Source organism: Carassius carassius, chromosome 29, assembly GCF_963082965.1.
Source record: "Carassius carassius chromosome 29, fCarCar2.1, whole genome shotgun sequence".
Taxonomy (NCBI): domain Eukaryota; kingdom Metazoa; phylum Chordata; class Actinopteri; order Cypriniformes; family Cyprinidae; genus Carassius; species Carassius carassius.
Window position 1 is genome coordinate 7901153 of NC_081783.1, and position 23887 is coordinate 7925039.

General features: G+C 36.7%; 2 protein-coding genes across 3 annotated transcripts; one reads left to right on the forward strand and one right to left on the reverse strand.

Annotated features, from left to right (window-relative positions):
• Positions 1-22: 22 nt before the first annotated feature.
• On the reverse strand, positions 23-8814 carry LOC132109553 (lysosome-associated membrane glycoprotein 2-like). 2 transcript variants are annotated; one of them, XM_059515729.1, is made up of 6 exons: positions 8635-8814; positions 5887-6524; positions 5620-5757; positions 4966-5020; positions 4444-4614; positions 23-1335 (listed from the first exon to the last, which is right to left on the reverse strand). In XM_059515729.1, the coding sequence occupies exons 1-6, from the start codon at positions 8678-8680 to the stop codon at positions 1193-1195; spliced, it is 1191 nt and encodes a 396-aa protein (XP_059371712.1). In that variant the 5' UTR covers positions 8681-8814; the 3' UTR covers positions 23-1192. The 2 variants fall into 2 exon arrangements, with proteins under 2 accessions (XP_059371712.1, XP_059371713.1); XM_059515730.1 differs by lacking the exon at positions 23-1335 and adding an exon at positions 3438-3674 and having other exon boundaries at positions 8635-8813.
• A 1966-nt stretch (positions 8815-10780) lies between these two features.
• Positions 10781-23230, forward strand: LOC132109554 (cullin-4B-like). Its single transcript, XM_059515731.1, has 20 exons — positions 10781-11714; positions 13226-13341; positions 13426-13529; positions 14149-14218; positions 14352-14425; positions 14561-14723; positions 15464-15553; positions 16048-16130; positions 16221-16288; positions 16403-16521; positions 16598-16790; positions 16898-17002; positions 17097-17207; positions 17322-17407; positions 17507-17614; positions 17727-17840; positions 17936-18041; positions 18597-18769; positions 18849-19001; positions 22043-23230. Exons 1-20 carry the CDS (start codon positions 11261-11263, stop codon positions 22136-22138), a joined length of 2586 nt encoding a protein of 861 aa, XP_059371714.1. The 5' UTR covers positions 10781-11260; the 3' UTR covers positions 22139-23230.
• The last annotated feature ends 657 nt before the right edge of the window (positions 23231-23887 follow it).

Here is a 23887-nt window from a genome sequence, read left to right on the forward strand (position 1 = left end):
AAAAGAGAGAGGAAGACTACTGTACAAAAACAAAAAAAAACATTTTATTGAAATCTTTTCCACTTTGAAACTTGAACCAACATTCTTAACCTGACAGATTAAGATCTTACAGAGAAGGAACAAAGAAATGTGACTAAAAGGCACACTATAGTACATCAATGAGATTCTTTCTTAGTGTTCGTTTTAATAGCTAAAACCTTTTTGGGGGGGAAGGGGGGGACTATGAAAAACAAAACAGTATACAAATGAATTGTTTAGGACACATTAGTACCGTCACTATGCAGAGCAGAATGAAAATACACAGGAACTTGTAGCTTTGGTTTTACAAATGGTGTATTTTGTACATTGTATGCATGTGACCAGAGAAATGACAAACTAAAATCCACAAACCCCTGTACTAACAAGCCTGTTGTAACACTTCCTACACTCCCTGAGAGGGACCTAATGAAAAGCAACAAAAGCGTGATCAACAAAATCTTGATATTCAATGCTGGTAATGTCACAAAAATAGTGTCCCTTTTTAATTCAATGTGCTAAGTGCAATAGTGCGACTTATCATTAGCTCAGCTGATTAAGATATTACACCAGGATACTTTTCACCCCTAATTCCGGCAATAACTTATCCATGCGAGTACAATCACAGAACTAATTGAGCATTTACATTCAATGGTTAATAAACTCAAAAGACTCCCAATTCTAAAATTGCAACACTCATAAGAGTTCACATGAATAGAAGTCACAGCAACCAGAACTGAGCATCCTTAGAGCAAGAAAAACCAAAACTCCCATTACAAGGAGGAATAATAATTATTTTCCCCATGCATTTAACATACAGTGCAATGCCAGTGGATTTTAGACAGTCTATGCTTACACTAAATAAGTGAATCATGCCAGTCGACATTGCGTCAATTGTATTTAAGCAGAAATATACCACATCATTCATTAAACATTTAAATCGCACACAGGAAATGATTAGAGCTCAGAGATACAATTATGTAGTAATGATAAAATTATGCAATTGAAAGTGTTAGAAATAGGAGTGTCATCAGCAGTTAGCGCTGCCAGATGAGGAGAGTTGAGCAGATTGCAGGGCAAAAGAGGAAGCCAACAGGACCAGGAGAGAGAGGAGGAGCAAATATAAATGGTAAAGGACAAGCCGGGGTTAGAGGTAAGACAGCAGCAGCTTGGGTTGTTATACAGACTGGTAACCAGTGCGACTCTTCCGTCGGCCAATCAGGTAAGAGATAAGCACTAGGATGATTAGGAAGCTGAGAGCCACACCCACAGCAATGGGCACGAGAAAACTCAAATCAGAATCCAGAAAACATTCCTCCGCTGGGAGAAAGGGAGAAAGAAAGGGAGGATAAGTGAGTTAATGCGGAAATAACAGTTCTGTTAGGCACTCAAAAGATTTTGTTAACCACAACAGGACTCACAATTCAGTCAGATCGATGCAGAATAGGCATTGTATTATGTGCCATACAGGCCTACCTTAGAATCACCACATTACATAATGTATTCATATTTGAAATATGAAACTGGTTTCAAAAGAATTTTTGTACATAAACCGAAATGACTTGAACTTGTGGATGCTTTCATATTCTCCGATTTATATTATTAATCAAACTGCTCATAGCCAGAGGTCGGACTTCTCTTTCTTCCAATCAGATAGGCCAGTAAGACAATAATAATAATAATAATAATAATAATAATGAGGACAACCAGAGCAACTCCCACCGCTATAGGGACAATGAAGTTATCAGGCTCATCTGCGACGCAATCCTCAGCTGAAAATTAAGAGAATGAATGAGGGAAAACAAACAAAACCAAAAGAAACGGCAATAATGTGTCAAACTGCAATTGAAACCTATCTGAAACAAAATATTTTGATATTTGCATGGCAGTTAAGGAAGACTGAAAAGATGGCCCACACCACTTTTAATGTTATACACAATTGTCTTTCTCCATTTATTGCAGCTAAAAGCCCATTAAAACAAAGCCATTCCATTGCAAAAACGAAACAACCAAATTTCATGAAACACATCAAATTTTTAGGGCAGTCAGATAAGGAATCCCTTTTTTTTTCACAAGTCTGCAAGCAAAAAGCTTCACACAAGTATGCCCCGAGGAACAAAAAAAAAATCCATCTTTATTTTACAAGTAATTCATGTAACTGATTGGATGGTAAGCACAAGTAACAGTATTAAGCAAGGCACAAAATTACCAGTGACCAGTTTTGAAGGTTTAATTTGTCCTGGCTATGGTGAAAAACACTTACAAAAGATTGTGTGGGTGCTGCATAGACTAAATTAGAATAGTGCATAAACAGTGAAAAATTCACTGGAAATAAAGAGGGGAAAAAAGATTTTTTTTTTTTATATATAATAAATAAAATCTGAAACCTAGAGAGACACAAGAGAAAGCAAATGACTAATTCTGAAAATGCTCAGCAACTGAAAACAAGTCATGTCAAATGTAAAAAAAAAAAAAAAAATCCACTGCTGCAACTAAAGACAATTCAAACAGGTGCAAAAATGTATCTCACAGCAAATAGTTCACAAAAAGCAGAACGCATCTTTCAGGCTTTAATTCAAAATTTTGAAGTGTACCTGACTAGATGGTGGATTTATAATTGTCCCTTTTCAAACCCCAGTAAAGGGTAAGCAAACATTACCAAAACTATTTTGTAACAGCATTTAAATGCCAGTTAGCTTTTCTTTGTATTGTGCTTTACACGAAGTGTCACTCAAATACACCAGGCCTACATCTATTACAATGGTCTGCATTTTTAAAATGCTTGTCATGTATTTCAATCATTCAAGCACTTGCTTTCCGGTTCTAGAATTTCAATTGTTTGAACGGGCCGTCCAGCATGTTTAAATGTTTTTACCCTCACAGCTGCTCTGAATACAGGACAACCAACATCATGCAAAAGCACCTGATTTCAATAAATGTTAGAGTAAAGGCCTGTTTCTGGAATTACTTTTAATATTTAACTCAAAAGCTGCAAGACAGGTGAATAAAGCGGTTTCAGTTTACAGCGGTCGATACGGTTATGATGGAAATGGAAAAAATTAATGTCTAAAGAAGCAAGTGCAGGGTCAAAGATTGAGCATTGAAATTGGCCATGACCAAGATTTATGAAACTGTTGTTCTTAGATTCAGAATATTTAAAATCGAAATGTACTGTGACTATAGCATTTTAAGAAATGAAATAGGTGGTGCTTTAAGCCAAAACACAAATAGACCATGCACTTACTTCACAACACAATGGGGGGGGGGGGGTTTGGAAGACATGGTGCACACACAAACTTAAATCACAATAGGAAGCTCTGGTCCTGTACCTTTTCAATATATTGCAGTTTAAGGACTGATGGATTAAATTTACCACATTAGGACAAAACATTTGACTCCTGTGGCAGGTATCAGTTGCTAATTGAAACTGCACAAAAACCCACAATATTTACAATGGTCCAGGAACAGGCTTGTGTGTCCCTTAAAACACCCAGGATTTGACGCTGTGATTTTGCTGCATTACAGTGTTTGATATCCAGCATAGGTCCTTCTTCGACCAATCACGTATGCAATAACAACAATGAAAATCAAACCAGCCAGAGCGGCACCAACAATGATTGGGATTAAGAGGCTGGTGTCATCCATTGAACATTCATGGGCTGCAGACAAAGAGAACATGAACATAAGATGAAGCTGCGATCTTCTCATCAACACCACTCTCAAAGACATAAGTCACAGACACTTGAGCTGGTAAAACAGGGCCATTTCTGAGCCTTTACAGAATTATTCATCTTTAACATTTAAGATAGATAATCAATCATTACTTTATAGTAGCTCAGGTCCATTCAGTAATATTAGCATACTGCTTTGTTTAAATTAATAGTAATGCCATAAAAGTATTTTTCATTGTTAGTTAGTTTCATGTTAACATTAGAGGACTATAGTTAAGTGTTGCCAAAACTAAATATTTAAACATTATGCTCTTGCCTCGCATTAAGACTACAATAGTAATTTGAACTCAGAGCTGTCAGGATCAGTTTGGGCAGGAAGTTTTAGACTTCTCATACAACGGTGTTTGTCATGTAATTTGCTTTTGCATATAGGCCTACATCTTTGTACATACTTTCAATGAACTTGGGGCAGTAGCTCACATGTGATAATGAACACCAGAAACCATGGGCTTATCAGAATTAGTTGTCAGATGTGAGCAGGGCCCCAAGTTTCTAAATTAATACTAAAGTGCTGGAAAGCAAAGTGGCTTTTCACACCACTCTGAATAGCAATGCTTCTTGAGCTGTAGCGAGTAGCAAAGTAGCTGGTAAAATACAGAACTAAAAAGGACAGAGTTCAGTTATGGGTTATAAATGCTGTATAATTACCTTTGAGAATTCTCAGCTTTATTTTTAAGCATCACAAATGAATACATACCGGCGTTAAACTGGTTGTTCTGGACAGCAAAGGGCTGCACTTGTAGCTCGAACGTGTTGAGGGTAAGCTTGTCAGTGATGTTGTAACTCTGCTCTTTTTTGCACATGTAGGAGCTTCCGACAGATGCCTCCCACAGAGACAGATTGTTATTGGAGGCATTGAAAAAGTTTCCTGTTGAGGTTACACCAATCAGAGGACAGAATGTGATTACATGACAAGAAATGCAACACTATTAAGATTGCACAAAATATTGGTAGCACACAGGTCAGGGCTGATGTCACAATTTGTTTATTTAAATTTTTATTTTTTAATCAGTTAACATTAGATCATACTTGAAATCTAACCCTCACTTTGTTAACCTAATAATTTAATAGAATTTAAAAATGACTGATTATAGTTTTCAGAGATTTAAGTTTAGACAAAATATAGAAACTTAATGTGGGCTTATTATTGTCTTTAGATGAGAACAACAACGAGAATAAAAAGATTATGCATTTAATTTTCTCATTAAATATGCCTTACCAGTTCCAAGCTTAACAGAGAGAGTCAAAGCATGTAGACGGAACTTCAGTGAAACCTGAGGAAAGGGACACCCACAGTCAGATGCAACCCGAGATCATGAGAATGTGATTACTTGTGTATGAACTGGCAGTTTTGCTAGAATGTGCACAATTTTGTCATGACGGTCCAATTCTAACCCAATAAATTGTAATCAGGTTAGATGAAATATTGAATTCAACACGTTTGAAGACAAGGCTGTGAGGAATAGACTTACAGTCTTTAAAATGCCATGCACTCTACAGAAGTAGAAATTATGATTTTGAACAAGTCACAACTTTTAAATCGGTTTTATGGAGTTTTAATCTACTTGTCAGCTGAACACTATGTTGTTCAGCTACAATACAATCCACTGAACACACCATACTTCAAATCCATCACAGCCTTGTTTTCATTCCTGTCAAAGTTTAAAAATGGCCCTACCCTGACTAAGGTCAAAACCTAAACATAACCCTAACTTGGTCATAAGCAGACAAGCATAAAGACTCACAACATTTAAGAGTTGCCAACAAATGGCACAAAAAAAATAGAATAAAATTCCAACCAAGAACCTCTACTACCCCTTTGCCTCAGTGGACTTTAGTCGCCAGTATATCAGACTCTTCTTTAAAGACTTACATTTGTAAAGACAAAAATAACGGTGATTTCTTCTGACATCAGCAGAAGGGAAGAGTCACTGCCACCACTTCCACAGGTTCCACTCACTTCCGTTACGTTAGCACTTGGGTCAAAATTAAGAGTCTGAAAGCTGGAATTCTAAACAAGAAAAAAAAAAAAAAAAAAAAAAAGATTTGCAGTGGAGTAATAGCTTTTCACAACAAATATCCATTAAAGTATCACGAACTTCAGTTCTTGCATTCCTCTGCACAGACATTATGTACCTACCTCACTCATTCTGAAACTAAACTGAAGGCCCATCTTTGCCAAAAGACAGACTGTGTCACTGTCTGACTTGACACTGTAGTTTCCAACAGTTGGGTTGGGAACAGGAGGAGAGGTTGGAGTTGTAGCGGTTGTAGCAGAGTGCACGGTAGTTGGTGCTTCTGTGGTGGAATTCGTTGTGTTGTGATGAGGGGTAGTTGGAGGTTCAGTAGTAGATTTAATTGTGTTGTGATGAGGGGTAGTTGGAGGTTCAGTAGTAGATTTAATTGTGGTGGAATGAGGGGTGGTTGCAGGTTCTGTAGTAGATTTAATTGTGGTGGAATGAGGGGTGGTTGCAGGTTCTGTAGTAGATCTAATTGTGGTGGAACGAGGGGTGGTTGGAGGTTCTGTAGTAGATTTAATTGTGGTTGAATGAGGGGTAGTTGGAGGTTCTGTAGTAGATTTAATTGAGGTGGAATGAGGGGTAGTTGCAGGTTCTGTAGCAGATGGAGTTGTGGTTGGACCTGTAGTCACAGCAGTAGAACTGGCAGTTGAAGAGGGTTTGGTGGTGGTTGGAGAAGTGCCAGAGAGGACTTTGCTTGTACTGAACTCCTGTGTTGCAGGTAATGATGAGGTCACCAGATCTTCAGCATGCACAATACCTGCACAGGGTAGAAGCACAATCTTATTTCCTCTACTACACATTATCGTGGGGTTTCCCCGTGTGACACTGATAAACAAACCTGTCGTTTGAACCTTCCAAAATCAAGTTTAGCCAAACAGTTATAATATAAATGCCAAGTCATTAAACACATAAAAAAAAAAAACATACAAACAGGTGCTTGGTTCAGCCTTGTCAACCACCTTTGTGTGTGTAAGGAAATAAAAACAGCAATCCAGCACATTCTGGTACCTTCCTTCCTTCCTTCCTGAGGGGCGGTAAACTAACACTTCAAAATATTGCATTGTATTTGCTCTTGTCTAAGACCCAACTGATTTAAGGGCTGGATACAGCACACATTTTGTTGTTCTAAAATGTTTTTTTTTTTTTTTTTTTTTTTTTTTAAGGAGTTAATGCTAGTTGCCAGAGGTAAAAGCCAATTCACAAAATTTTGGGCATTCAGAGGTAATAGATTTTACAGAAAGAAAAAATACTGTGTGATTGGCACAGTCTTTAGCGTCATACTAGGATTCCATCCAGTTGGAGGATTTTAAACCCCTTTGATATTTTGAACCAATTTTTAGAACACATCGTTATCCTTTATCATGCATCTCTTAGCAACAAGGTTCAAGTTTCTGCTGGAGTTCGTGGGTTTAAAATGACATAATCAGGTAGTTTGTGTGATCCTCAGTCATTTAGTGTGCAACACCCGGTTTTTCCCTCTGTAACCATTTGCAAAGTCATCAACTGTATAATGACTAGGGTTTAGAAACCATTCAGACTCTAGATGTTGTGTAATGAATGCCAGCATTTAGATCACACTGGGTGACTGTCTCCTGTCCTGTAGTTTGATGAAATTATTAACCTGGTACTTCACACACAAACTCATCACATGATTATGGGAAGTCGTGGCCTAATGGTTAGAGAGTCGGACTCCCAATCGAAAGGTTGTGAGTTCGAGTCCCGGGCCGGCAGGAATTGTGGGTGGGGGGAGTGCATGTACAGTTCTCGCTCCACCTTCGATACCTTCAATACCACGACTTAGGTGCCCTTGAGCAAGGCATCGAACCCTCAACTGCTCCCTGGGCGCCGCAGCATAAATGGCTGCCCACTGCTCCGGGTGCGTGTTCACAGTGTGTGTGTGTGTGTGTGTTCACTGCTCTGTGTGTGTGCACTTCGGATGGGTTAAATGCAGAGCACAAATTCTGAGTATGGGTCACCATACTTGGCTGAATGTAACGTCACTTCATTATGAAGGAGGGTAGCTGAGAAACACACTCAACAAGCACTTCAGGATCACATGCTTGAAGTTAAATCTGACAAGTGAGACAAATCCATGTCACAATGAAAATGTTTAACTTAAAAAGTAATTAAAATGTTGAAGTGAGTATTCGTAAACATTAAATACAGCACGTTAGCCTGTCTCAACACTAAATTAAGTGACAATTATGACAAAGAAAATTTGGTAAACACTGGTTAATTCATCAGTAGATGATTTTTTTTACAGCACTAAGCTACCTAGCTTGAATCACACCGTCAGTGTGGCGATGTCTGAAAACTTCGTGAACTACCAACCTAGACAGCATTTTTAGACATCAAACTTGCACACATTGTTGTCCATGTAGGCAGCGCGCTAGGTTGAGACCGATTGAGACACGGCAGGTTTTTCCTTTTTTTTTTACTTAAATTTAGTGCTTACAATTTAAATTTTACTAAATTATACAACATATAAAACACCTAAACATATTTTAGCCGTTTGTTGCGGTTTTAAATTTTAATTCTCAAACAATCTAGCATCTAAACATCAGAAACTGGACGGTAATACAACGGTTTATCTATTAAAACGAATTTATTAAATGCATTGATAACTGAATTGTATTAATGTGTTGCAAAAAAAATGCAAGGATAGTGAATATTTATCTCTCAAGTCGATCACTCTGATTATCTAACGTGCTTCTACTGGCGCAGGTAAGAATTCGTGCTAGTGCTAACGCTAACAGGGTCTCGCGCTGCTGTGGGCCTGCGATAAACTCCCCAAAATAAACCCAATATCTGCTTTTGTAAAGTGTCACAGTCTGAAATGAAACACGCAACAACATAGTCGTACGTACCACTCAGTAGGATAAAGAGCAGGGTCAAACAACCGCGGACAGCCATTGCGACGGGTGGATGTTTCCTCTGAGCAGACAGACGGTAAGTGACGCTTGGACCGAGTGTGACCCGGTTCAGCAGCACTGTGAGCTCAGCCTCAAACCTGCGCTCATATAAATCATATGACTGGCCCACACTCTCCTCCTCCTGCACATGGGCCTTTACGTCGAGTTTACAACACTGTTCATTTGCCAAACCTGTGTGTAATTAAATCAGCTACTGAAATGTTGTATTACCGTTTCAGAGCGCAAGAAATACACCATTGGTTAACTAAAAGCTAACAAAGTAAAATGTGTTAGGTTTTAGTGTTATACAAATACATCTATGATCTAATCACAGAAACTATTATAAAACCACTATTAATCAGACCATTTATTTTTTCATTAATTTTGTTACCCAATGAGGGAACATTTTGTCATTAAACAGCACATTATACACATATTTTCTAAAAAAGACAACATTCCATACCAGAAAATGAATACCAAAACATTTATTTATTCCTTTTAGGTGCTGATTTTCTTCAGTCAGATTTAAAGGGTTAGAATATTTTATTTTCAAAAAACTTATGCTTGGGGATTTCAGAGTTGACATATTTATATAAATATTGCTATTTTATGTGTGAAAATATAGTATTAGTTAAGTCCTCTATCCAAAAGACATCCAGTTTCTGAGGCTATAATTAATCACACTTTTTTCTTATTCATGTAAAGAATTTTTAATGCTTACATTTCTGATAATCAGTTGACCCTAATTGGTTTCAATACAATTCAGCTCTGATTTTGAGGAAAAATTAGAAAAAAATCTGTTAAAAAACAGCTACATTTTAACATTGATACTTGCAATGAAAATTATAAACTGTAAATATTATAAACAGTACTGCAACAATTGTTCAGTATCATAATCGTTTTCAACAACAAAATATGATAACATTTGGGGAACTTGGGGAAAAAAGCTATTCAACATTTTCACTGTAGCCCATGAAAAAAAGATAATGTTAACTGAACACTTGCTGTCTTTGAAGTTGCTTGTTAAGTTTCCACAGTCTGTGATGATTTGGGGTGCAATGTCATGCTTCCTTCTGCTGACCAGCTTTTTGAAGATGCTGATTTCATTTTCCAGCAGGATTTGGCACCTGCCCACACTGCCAAAAGCACCAAAAGTTGATTAAATGACCATGGTGTTGGTGTGCTTGACTGGCCAGAAAAAAAATTACCAGACCTGAACCCCAGAGCGAATCTATAGGGTATTGTCAAGAGGAAAATGAGAAACGAGAGACCAAAAAAAAAAAATGCAGATGAGCTGAAGGCCTGGGTCAAAGAAACCTGGGCTTCCATACCACCTCAGCAGTGCCACAAACTGATCTCCTCCATGCCACACCAAATTGAGGCAGTAATTAAAGCAAAAGGTGCCCCTACCAAGTATTGAGTACATGTACAGTTAATGGACATACTATCCAGAAGGCCAACAATTCACTAAAAATAAATTCAATGGACACAGGCTGAAGTAGTTTAAGTCTCTGGTTCTTTTAATTATGATTTTGGCTCACATTTAACAAAAACCCACCAATTCACAATCTCAACCAATTAGAATACTTCATAAGACCGTATTCTAATTAGTTGAGATTGTGAATTGGTGGGTTTCTAAGTTTGAGTTGAATTACTGAAATGAACTTTTCCACAACATTATATTGAGATGCACCTGTACAGCACATTATACACGTATTTTCATTTCATTTTAAACATTTTTTGAATCACAAAAATGTCATAAGTCAGACAAATGCAGTTTACGTACAAAAAAAAACATAACAGAAATGTTATTTGTAAATTCTATTTAATGACTTAAAACACATTGGACATCCTCCCCATTAAAATGTGACAACTTGGCATCTATGAATAACATTTAAGATGATTGTAAACATGATATAGTTGACCACAAAAATATTAAAATGTTATGATATTGACATTTTAGCTTGGATGGTGTAATTCACAAACACAATTTCAGATAGTACAAGTGTTTTCAAGTTTTGAGACCGCTCTGCGAATTATGTATTGTAAGCCGCTTTGGATAAAAGCGTCAGCTAAATGAATAAATGAATAAATCTATTGTCGCCCCCTGATGGAGAAGACCGGAAATGTCAGGCCTCGCGCTTAACCAAAGCAACGGTGGAAAGTACTTCCGGCGGGTCAGCGTCGCCTCTTAGGAAAGTTACTGTTTCCCCGATGACTTTTCCTCAAACCTAAAATATCAGTCCATCTCCTGAGCGGAAAGACGGCGTCGGGCAGAATGCTTTAACGCAAACAGCCTTCGGCGAAAAGCAGTTTGTAATCCAACGGACTTTGTGCAGCGCCGGAGTGCGCGCGAGCGAGAGGAAGCAGTATTCAACCATCTTTCCTCTGCTGGCAATAACAAGAACAGAGAAGGGTCCAAGTGGGGCTGCACTTCTCAGTTTATCCTCATTTTCTCTTTTTTCATACTCGGAGCAGCGAGGTTGCACGTCCCCCGACCGAGACCGAGGAATAGAAAGCATCCACTCACCGGGATCGTTGCTTTAGTAGATTAGCTAATTGATTTGGTATTTCGTTTTTCATGTTTCCAACAGGTTTACCTTCCCCTAACCCCCCACCGCCAGCCCAAGAGCCCAGACCGGCAGCTTCTGATGTTCACAACGACAGTAGCTTAACGTCTTCTAAGAAGAGGAAAATTAACAATTCAGAGAAGGAAGACATTGATTCAATATCTTCGTCTCCTAAAGCCATTTGTAATTCCTCCTCCACAACGTCCAGCTCTTCCAGTTCACAGCAGCAGCAGCACATCCAGAAAAAGTTGAGGTTCGAGGACCCGCTGGATTTGATTGGACTGGATGTGAAGATGGCCGAGGAGTCATGTAACTCTGCTGAATCGTGTTCAAAGGCGAGAAATGTGTTCCTATCTGGAGGTGTCGGGCTTCATGCTAACGGACTGACCAAGTCTGCGGGCTCCGCCACCTTCTCCAACAGCAAACCCGGTGCTGCGAAGAAACTTGTTATCAAGAACTTTAAAGGTAACGTTAGGGGAAGAGACTGCAATCCCCCTAGTCTTCTTTGAAATATGATATGCTGTGTCTCAAAACTTAGCGAGCTGCCTGCCTAAACGGCATTTTGGGCCAAACACAGCTGCGACGTCCAGAAAAGATGCCTAGTACCTAAAGCAGTAGTAAACAACTTGAGTTACTGTCTCACAAAAGAAAATGTGCTGCTGAAAATGACTATTTGTAACTGTCTTTTGATTATGGAGGAACATCACTTGAATCAACAAAATCAAAACAAAAACTATTGATTGAGATGTGTGTGTGTGTATATATATATATATATATATATATATATATATATATATATATATATATATACACACATGTGTGTGTGTGTGTGTGTGTGTATGTATATATATGTGTGTGTATTTATATATATATATATATATATATATATATATATATATATATATATATATATACAGTACAGACCAAAAGTTTGAACACACCTCATTCAAAGAGTTTTCTTTTATTTTCATGACTGTGAAAATTGTAGATTCACACTGAAGGCATCAAAACTATGAATTAACACATGTGGAATTATATATGGAATTACATACATAACAAAAAAGTGTGAAACAACTGAAAATATGTCATATTCTAGGTTCTTCAAAGTAGCCACCTTTTGCTTTGATTACTGCTTTGCACACTCTTGGCATTCTCTTGATGAGCTTCAAGAGGTAGTCACCTGAAATGGTCTTCCAACAGTCTTGAAGGAGTTCCCCGAGAGATGCTTAGCACTTGTTGGCTCTTTTGCCTTCTGTCTGCGGTCCAGCTCACCCCTAAACCATCTCGATTGGGTTCAGGTCCGGTGACTGTGGAGGCCAGGTCATCTGGCGCAGCACCCCATCACTCTCCTTCTTGGTCAAATAGCCCTTGATGCCTTCAGTGTGACTCTACAACTTTCATAGTCATGAAAATAAAGAAAACTCTTTGAATGAGAAGGTGTCCAAACTTTTGGTCAGTACTGTATATATGTGTGTGTGTGTGTGTGTGTGTGTGTGTATACATATGCAGCAAAACTAAGAATATTTAACACGTTTTCATTTTTAAAGTAATAATAATATAAGTGTTGTAACATAAAACCAGCTTCATATTTCTGCTTTTAAACCCTCAAAGTGCATTTTTAGCCTCATGATAATGTATTTACTGCAATTTATCTGTACTGTTTAACTTTTGTCTTAAACTCAAAAACAATTTAATTAGTGATCAACATAATGCAACATGTCATTTGCATCTTTGTTTAGTCTTAATAAAGAAATAACTGCAGTAACTGTCTTATACAAGCAAATGCTGTGGTGCTGTAACAGATGAGAACAGCTTTTTATTTATGAGTGCTAATAGATTTTATGTAACTTGCAGTTGCTTATGATGGCACATCTCTTGTGTAAACAAAATCAAAACCTGACCTTCATTGAAACACTAACCAGTGTTTATGTTTCTTGTTTATACACATCCTTCTTTTTGTTATAATGTTATATCAGAGAAGCCCAAATTACCGGAGAATTACACGAATGAGACCTGGCAGAAGCTGAAGGAGGCAGTAGAGGCCATACAAAACAGCACTTCAATAAAGTACAATCTAGAGGAGCTCTATCAGGTAAGTTTTATGTATATATTCTTTTATCATTTAGTAATATTGTACATGGAATCTAATGCTATTTTTTCCCCTTTGTCTTCTCAGGCTGTTGAAAATTTGTGCTCCCATAAGATATCGGCCAAGCTCTATAAACAGCTCAGAGTGGTCTGTGAAGACCATATCAAGGCACAGATCGACCAGTTCAGAGAATATCCTTTTCTTTGCTATGAATTTCTCTTTTTTTTTCTGTTTCTTGCTGTCGTAAGTTGAGAGTTAAAGTAAAGAGGATGAATCAGGGCTCAACATAAAGAATTTTTTTGTTTTCTTTTCATGGGTCGAAAAAATGGCTCATCACACACGATACAGTTATTAGAAACTTTTTTTTTTGCAGATATTTTGAGGATTTTTTGACGTATAAAGTTTAAAATAACCATTTTGTAACATGATAAATGCCTTTACTGTCACTTGTGATCAATTTAATGTATCCTTTCTGATTAAAAGTATTAATTTCCTTTAAAAATTCGTACTGAATCTTAACATCTGCATGGCAGTTTCAGTAATATATTTTAATTTTGAATTAATCATGTATTTCTTAAAACAAAAGTAGCAAAATTAATTGTAATTTTATATAATTGCTGAACTTTTGACAGAACTCATTAATGCTTTTGCTAGAAAACTATGGCAGACAGTGCATATGATGAGCTAAATAAACAAGGGAAAATTTTTCAGAAATGATGAGAGGTTGAGTCCCTGGTAGTTAAATAGGACTGTCTGCTTACAGACTGCTAATCATAACTGTGATAAACAGTTTCTTAACTCTTGCCCTACGGATGCCCTAGACAGTGTTCTGTTCCTCAAGAAAATAGACAAATGTTGGCAAGATCACTGCAGGCAAATGGTCAGTCTACTCTAAATCTCTGTGTCTATATACGTTGAAAAGTTGAACTTTTTATCAAATGTTCCTATATCTAGTTATTTACCTGTTTGGAATAAAAATGCTTTTAATACAAAAACATTGTCTTTTCTTCTAGATCATGATTAGGAGTATATTTTTGTTTTTGGATCGCACATATGTTTTACAAAATTCAATGCTGCCCTCAATCTGGTATGTCTTCACACTTGACGAAAGATATTGAATTTGTAACACTGGCACTGTCACCTCTGCTGTCTTTTATTTACTACCATTGCTTTGCTGCTCCTTCTGCTGGTGATTAATGATACATTTATGTTTTGTCTTCAGGGACATGGGCTTGGAGTTGTTTCGTTTCTATATCATCAGCGACCTGAAGGTGCAGAGTAAGACAATCGATGGGATTCTGCTTCTTATTGAGAGAGAGCGGAGTGGAGAGGCTGTAGACCGCAGTCTTCTGAGGAGTCTTCTGAGCATGCTCTCAGATCTGCAGGTTAGCTCACCTGATTTCTCATTTGTACTCAAATCAATGTATCTGGGTTTATGTTGCATTTATGGCATAACTATTTAATAATGCTATTAATAATTTTGACTTTCTAATTTTTTATTTTTTTACTGCGATAAATAAATATACATGTATTTCTTATTGTTTGCTTAATTGGCATGTCTGTATAAAGTCAGTAAACCCAGTAACTTTCACATGACACAGACAAGGATACAAAATAAGTATTTTTATCAAGTCTGTTTAGTTTGGCATGTATTTTTATATTTGCTATAAATATTATATATATATTTTTTTAAGTGCAAAAGCTCAAACGTTTTTTGCTGAAAAAAAGCAAAACACTGAGTAATTATGAATATTAATGCCCTTATTTTTTTTTAAGCGAGTGTTAATGTAGGTGTTCATAATTTATGTTTCTGCTTTTAAACCCTCAAAGTATATGGCCTGTTTATCTCCATGGTAAGGTCTTTACCGGAACAACTTGCTTTATTTAACTGAGGGATGAGTCAAATATTTTCATTACTCACCAACATTATGCCACATCCTGTCATTTGCATCTTTACACTCAGTCTGTGTGGTAAAAAATGTAATTCTGCATTAATGCATTGAATGCACAGAAGTTTTCTACTGTGCTTGTCTAGCTTTTGATCCTTGATATTACTTTAAATTGTGTGGCCAAACCTGTTAGTTTTAGTGTTGTTGTAATCACACATTTGTTCATTTCATGACAGATTTATCAGGATTCATTTGAGGATCGCTTTCTGGAGGAGACAAATCGACTGTATGCTGCAGAGGGCCAGAGACTCATGCAGGAAAGAGAGGCGAGTTTCACATCAGGGGAACATAAAGTATTGATTTAGAAAAAATATATATATTTTATTGCTTTATTATTGTGATTCTGTGAGCAATTAATTGACACGTCTTATTAAGCATACATTAGCTACAAACTGGTACTTTGATACAGGCTAGATTTAATGATGTAATCACCCTTGGTTGTTGTTTCAAAATGATTTACACCCCTACAAAGATATGCTGCTATTTAGTTTTTGTGGAACATTAAAATGAAAGAACCTTTTCTATACAATCAAATTTCATAGCAACCACAGGCTTTGAAGTATTCCAGGTGACTTGTGTTCTGTGGTCATTTGTTTTATGATTACTAGTATAAGCCATAAGGACCACTTTTATGGTGCTTTTCTGTCTGGCCTTTAGGAACTGTGTTTGTTTGGAGGAAAAAAAAAGATCAAAGTGAAGACGTTTCAAAAAATAAACACATTTTTGTGAACTATGCTTTTAAATAGATTTTCTTTTTTAGGTGCCAGAGTATCTCCATCATGTCAACAAACGTCTGGAAGAGGAGGCAGATAGAGTCATTACATACTTAGACCAGAGTACACAGTAAGTATGCAGAGAATATAAGCAACATTTACAGTTAGTAGTTATTTTGGTAAAAAAGATATGTGAACGATTGTCTTTTTTTATTTGTAGAAAACGCCTCATTGCCGCAGTGGAAAAGCAACTGCTTGGAGAACACCTCACTGCAATACTTCAGAAAGGTATCATCTTCATTGAATGGAGATGATTGACATTGTATTTGGTGTTCAAATGGTCAGCCATCCTCAAAATGAGAAGTGATTTACATAAGTGCTTGTTTTCTTGTGCCACTCTAGGTTTGAATAACCTGCTGGATGAGAACCGTATTCAGGATCTGTCTCTGCTGTACCAGCTCTTCAGTCGTGTGAAGGGAGGCGTGCTGGTGCTTCTGCAGCACTGGATCGAGTACATCAAGGTGTGCAGGGAACCCATCTAGATGGCTGAGAAAACCATCATAACAGTTCTGAATGTGTCTTGTTTTTGTGTCTCAGGCCTTTGGAAGCACAATTGTCATCAACCCAGAGAAAGACAAGACAATGGTTCAGGAGCTTTTGGATTTCAAGGATAAAGTAGATCAAATCATTGATGTGTGTTTCATGAGGAATGAGAAGTTTGTTAATGGCATGAAGGAGGCTTTTGAGACCTTTATCAATAAACGGCCAAACAAACCTGCAGAGCTAATAGGTCAGTTCACAATGTTTTCCCACCAATCATTGAGGGTTTTTGTTTGATTGAGAATTTAAAACTGGTTGGATCAGGACAAACGTTCACTAAATTTTTGTTTTCTATAGCAAAATATGTAGATTCAAAGCTCCGTGCTGGGAACAAAGAAGCGACTGATGAGGAACTTGAGAAAATGTTGGACAAGATAATGATTATATTCAGGTTCATTTATGGTAATACAATTTTTATCTTTATTCTCTGTTCCAAAGACCTAGAAAGTTTTCAATTGACTGTCTAACCTTTATAGACTTTCTCATCTCTCTTAAGGCAAAGATGTTTTTGAGGCCTTCTACAAGAAAGACTTGGCGAAGAGATTACTGGTGGGAAAGAGTGCCTCTGTAGATGCAGAGAAGTCTATGTTGTCAAAACTGAAGCACGGTAAATTACATTTCTCCTTTCATATTTTATTCCTAAAACTACCATTTTCAGTAACGCAGATGTTTTCGAAAGGCTGTGTGAAGTAACAAATGGTGAATTGTGTTTTTCTTGTAGAATGTGGAGCTGCATTTACCAGTAAGCTGGAAGGGATGTTTAAAGACATGGAGCTGTCAAAAGATATTATGGTGCAGTTCAAACAGGTATTTTCATTTTCATTATTCATTCATTCATTCATTCCATTCACTTATTTTGTGTCTAGTTACATCTTACAAATCTCTCTTTTCGAATCTGCTCCTCAGCACATTCAATGCCAAAATATTCCTGGGAACATTGAGCTGACAGTGAACATCCTCACTATGGGCTACTGGCCAACATATGTACCCATGGAAGTACATCTGCCTCCAGAGGTCGGGTCCTTGTTCGATATTCCTTGTTTCTACATGGCAGTAATACCCATAATTCAAATTGTTGGCATTATAATTCATTTTAAATCTTTTATTAATACCTTTCACTCTCCAGATGGTGAGATTGCAGGAGATTTTCAAAACGTTTTACCTGGGCAAACACAGTGGACGGAAACTACAATGGCAGTCTACGTTAGGACATTGTGTTTTAAAGGCAGAACTCAAAGAGGTAATCCGCAACTTGGCGTGAATACCGGACTATTAGCTGATCGTAATATTTATTACCTTAATTTAGGTAATTTAGCTTCTCCACTTTTTTCACAGGGCAAAAAAGAGCTGCAGGTTTCCCTGTTTCAGACGTTAGTTCTGCTGATGTTTAATGAAGGCGAGGAGTTCTCTCTGGAGGATATTAAACTTGCTACAGGCATTGGTAGGGACACTTGTGACAAGCAAGCGCGTTGCAATTTATTCACATTGTTGAGAGATGCTATTCCATTTAATGTTAAACTTTATAAATTCAAAGTTAAACCAGGGTTTCTGTGGGTCTTAAAAAGGTCATAAAAAGTCTTCTGCAAATTAAGGCCTTAAAAAGTGTTAAATCGGAGCAGAAAGTCCCGCTATTTTTGTTTTCCAGTATAAATATCTAAACGTCCTTAAATGAAGTTACATTTACTTGAACATTAAAATGTTAAATTAAATCTTTAAGTACAGTAAAAGTGATTTCCATATTCTAGAGAGGTTGGAATCTTAGCTATTCAAGCCTTTTTTTTAATTAATAAAAAAAGTTATGAGATTAGTTGAAAGTTGCATTTTCAGACTTTTTGTAGTGTTGCTAATACAACTTAGTGTTCTCCCTATACATTTACATTGAGAACATTGAACATTTAACACCTCCTGAAGAAACCCTGTAAACCTCACAGACTTTTACAAACTTCCAAAATGTTTAACAAATTTGACAACATTTAAAATACACATACACTTGCAGAGGACGGTGAGCTGAGGCGGACTCTGCAGTCACTGGCCTGTGGGAAGGCGCGTGTCCTTACCAAAACCCCAAAGAGTAAAGACGTGGAGGATGGAGACAAGTTCTCTTGTAATGATGATTTCAAACACAAACTCTTCAGGATTAAAATCAACCAGATCCAGATGAAAGAAACGGTACTGTCCCAGCACAGCTCTCATTTGATTGTTGTTGTCTGAAAGTTATGGTCTCATGGTTCTTTGTTGTACCTCACAGGTGGAAGAGCAAGCCAGCACAACAGAGAGGGTATTCCAGGACCGTCAGTACCAAATCGATGCTGCCATTGTTCGAATCATGAAGATGAGGAAAACGCTCAGCCATAACCTTCTAGTGTCTGAAGTGTACAACCAACTTAAATTCCCAGTCAAGGTGAGGTCATGGTTGCCATATTGTTTTGTTTTCACAGTTAATGGAGTAGTTTCACTGGATTGGCTATAAATGGATGTCTTGCAGCTAGACTAAACTGTGAGTAAAACAAAACTAGAAAACTCCCAACAATCACAAAGTGCAGTGTGCAGTTTGTGCAGTGAAAGCTTTGTGCATTAAAATTAAAGCATTTTCAATTGCATGTTGCACAATCACATCTGTGAACAAATTTCTTTTTATTCAGCACGGATTGATTAAATTGCTCAAAAGTGACAGCAATGACACTGATGTTATGGTGTTACAGAAAAATATTAAGCAACACAACTGTTCTCAATATTGATAAGGTTTATTGTGCACAAAATCAGCATATTAGAATGATTTCTGAAGGATCATGTGACACTGAAGACTGTAGTAATGACTGTAGAAAATTCAGTTTTGCCATCACAGGAATAAATTATATTTTAAAATATATTAATTAAAATAAAGTTATTTTAAACTGTAATAATATTTGCTGGTTACTATTTTACTTATTTACTATTTTACTGTATATACACACACACACACATACATACATATACAGTTGTGGCCAAAAGTTTTGAGAATTACATAAATATTGGAAATTGGAAAAGTTGCTGCTTAAGTTTTTATAATAGCAATTTGCATATACTCCAGAATGTTATGAAGAGGGATCAGATGAATTGCATAGTCCTCCTTTGCCATGAAAATTAACTTAATCCCCAAAAAACCTTTCCAATGCATTTCATTGCTGTCATTAAAGGACCTGCTGAGATCATTTCAGTAATCGTCTTGTTAACTCAGGAGAGAATGTTGACGAGCACAAGGCTGGAGATCATTATGTCAGGCTGATTGGGTTAGAATGGCAGACTTGACATGTTAAAAGGAGGGTGATGCTTGAAATCATTGTTCTTCCATTGTTAACCATGGTGACCTGCAAAGAAACGCGTGCAGCCATTTTATGCGTTGCATAAAAATGGCTTCACAGGCAAGGGTATTGTGGCTACTAAGATTGCACCTAAATCAACAATTTATAGGATCATCAAGAACTTCAAGGAAAGAGGTTCAATTCTTGTAAAGGAGGCTTCAGGGCATCCAAGAAAGTCCAGCAAGCGCCAGGATCGTCTCCTAAAGAGGATTCAGCTGCGGGATCGGAGTGCCACCAGTGCAGAGCTTGCTCAGGAATGGCAGCAGGCAGGTGTGAGCGCATCTGCACGCACAGTGAGGCCAAGACTTTTGGAAGATGGCCTGGTGTCAAGAAGGGCAGCAAAGAAGCCACTTCTCTCCAAAAAAAACATCAGGGACAGATTGATCTTCTGCGGAAAGTATAGTGAATGGACTGCTGAGGACTGGGGCAAAGTCATATTCTCCGATGAAGCCCCTTTCCGATTGTTTGGGGCATCTGGAAAAAGGCTTGTCCGGAGAAGAAAAGGTGAGCGCTACCATCAGTCCTGTGTCATGCCAACAGTAAAGCATCCTGACACCATTCATCTGTGGGGTTGCTTCTCATCCAAGGGAGTGGGCTCACTCACAATTCTGCCCATAAACACAGCCATGAATAAAGAATGGTACCAAAACACCCTCCAACAGCAACTTCTTCCAACAATCCAACAACAGTTTGGTGAAGAACAATGCATTTTCCAGCCCGATGGAGCACCGTGCCATAAGGCAAAAGTGATAACTAAGTGGCTCGGGGACCAGAATGTTGAAATTTTGGGTCCATGGCCTGGAAACTGCCCAGATCTTAATCCCATTGAGAACTTGTGGTCAATCCTCAAGAGGTGGGTGGACAAACAAAAACCCACTAATTCTGACAAACTCCAAGATGTTATTATGAAAGAATGGGTTGCTATCAGTCAGGATTTGGCCCAGAAGTTGATTGAGAGCATGCCCAGTCGAATTGCAGAGGTCCTGAAAAAGAAGGGCCAACACTGCAAATACTGACTCTTTGCATAAATGTCATGTAATTGTCGATAAAAGCCTTTGAAACGTATGAAGTGCTTGTAATTATATTTCAGTATAATATAATTATACTGAAATATAATTGGTGTTGGCGCAGTGGATAAGACACATGTCTTTGGTGTGAGAGACCCGGGTTCGAATCCACTGTGAGACACCAATGTGTCCCTGAGCAAGACACTTAACCCCTAGTTGCTCCAGAGGCGTGCGACCTCTGACATATATAGCAATTGTAAGTCGCTTTGGATAAAAGCGTCAGCTAAATGAATAAATGTAAATGTCAGTACATCACAGAAACAACTGAAACAAAGATCTAAAAGCAGTTTAGCAGCAAACTTTTTGAAAACTAATATTTATGTAATTCTCAAAACTTTTGGCCACGACTGTATATGTATGTGTGTGTATGTGTATGTATATATATATATATATATATATATATATATATATATATATATACGTGTGTATATATATATATATATATATATATATATATATATATATATATATATATATATATATATATATATATATATATATATATATATATATATATATATATATATATATATATATATATATATACGTGTGTATATATATATATATATATATATATATATATACGTGTGTGTGTGTATCTATCTATCTATCTATCTATCTATATATATATATATATATATATATATATATATATATATACGTATATATGTATGTGTGTTTTAATAATGTACACGTTATGCTGTTATACTGTTTTTCATCAAATTGGTGAGCAAAAATATCCTTTTAAATATCTTAATAACTGCAAACTTTTGAAAAGTAGAGTTTAAACGGTACTTAAGTTCCTGTGTCCAGCTTGTTGTGGAATGAGATGCCTACATAAAAAATAAAAATGACATTTACGTGCATTACGTTCAGTAAAAATAATAATTTAGCTTTCACTTAAATTCTTCACTGATAATCAATATTTTTGTCTTCATATCTCAAGATTGCATATAATATGAGCAATATGAATATTGTTCTCAGTGTCACCAAATTTGTAAAATTTAATTTTTTTTCTTTTTTTCTATTTGCAGCCTGCTGATCTGAAGAAGAGGATAGAGTCACTTATTGACAGGGACTACATGGAAAGGGATAAGGAGAATCCCAATCAATACAACTATGTGGCTTAGAGAGAGAGAGAGAGAGAATAAGAGGGGTAGATGAGGGATGATAGAAATGACAGGAGGAGGCTGTTCTCAGTGAAGTTGTTTACTTCCCTTAGCACATGGAAGCCCTTGTTCCAGGTTTTTTGTTCACTTTAACATCTTCACCCCAGTGACCAACAACCGAATCATTTTTCTCTTCATGGCTTTGACAGGGTAGGGTATGTTTTATTACTATCAGAATGGCATGTCCAGTTAGAAGAAAAGACAATACAGAACTGTTTTGTTAAAATGCTTCTGAGAATTGGACCCTTATAAGCTTAAAAAGAAAAGTTATTTATTTTCAGACTTGGCTCCATGGCTTTTGTTTGTCTCTGGCATGCTTTTTTTTCATGGTTTATTCATGCAAATATCACAACATATTGACGTATTACCTGTGCAAACAAAACTAATACCAGATTGATTGAATTTGACTCACTTGTTCAGTCAGTGTTGTATTGGGTAGCAGTGTGTGAAAACAGGTTTTTTCTTTGCCAATGTTTGTACAAAGAAAATAATATTCAGCTGATTGGTCACAAACAATTTATGTTCTGTGAATGTGATTTATTGATAAATAGAACAATTGAAATTTAAAAATAGAAGTAAAAAAATAGAAATTTCACAGTTTGTGCCAAGATTAGATGAAAACCAAGCACTTGTTTTGTTTGTAGGAATGTTAACGCTGCTAAACACTAACTTTTACATCTTCCTCCTTTTTCCCTCCCTGCTTACACCTTCTCACATTTCCTCTTGTTTATTTTGTATATACATTTTACACACAACTTTGATGTTTGACACTCTCGACTACATTGCAACTTCATTATTTCTCCCTGGAAACTCTGAACAAGCACAGTAGCACCATTTTATCATTCTAGTGTTTCCAAGTTTATATAACCCTTCAGTTTTGAATTCGGCCCATTTACTGAGAAGTTCCTCTGTGTGGCGTCACTGGATCTGTCTGTGGAATTTTTGGCAATGGTGTTTTGAGAAATCATACTTAAGTGGACAGTTGAGCAGTGTCTGGAAAAAGTATGCTTGTTTTTATTGCCTCAGAATAAACAACTGTATGTGTTTCCATGATCTTGTCCCTCTTATCAGTTTGCAGTATTTCATTGTTCTTGTGAAAAAAAAAAAAAAAAAAAAAAAATCATTGTGTAAAATAGATATTCTAACAATAACCATTTACCGTAAAACCTGACATTGTTTTTTCTTTTTTTTTAATAATTGTTTTTTTTTTAGTTGGCTCAGATTCTAATTTAATTTAAACCCTTTCAGCAAATTTACAGTTTCATGTAATAAATAAATGTAGAGTTTTGTGGACTAGTTTGTTTTTAAAAACACATCTTTCAGACTAGTTGGAAGAAAACATCCAAAATACATTAAAGTATTTATTTTATTATACCTTATAAGTGTCTATAAATTAAAGGCAGTTTTCGCAAAATGTTTTTTATCCCCTTATGCCCCAAACTAGAAATCTCCACATTAGTTTGTTTATATATAATCCATAAAACATTTTATTTCTAAAAATATAATAATTTTATTTACCCTTCTGGCTCTTGACATTGTTTTCTGACGATGGAGTGATATAAAGAGAGAGAAAACCCCTAATTTGTTAGCAAAATTACTTTTATCTATCTAGTTTCAGGTTTCTGATCTGGAAGTGTATGCAAATTAGTGCAAATGTAATTAGATAACGCATTATATGAATATTCAAACATTTCAGGGGAAAACTGTACT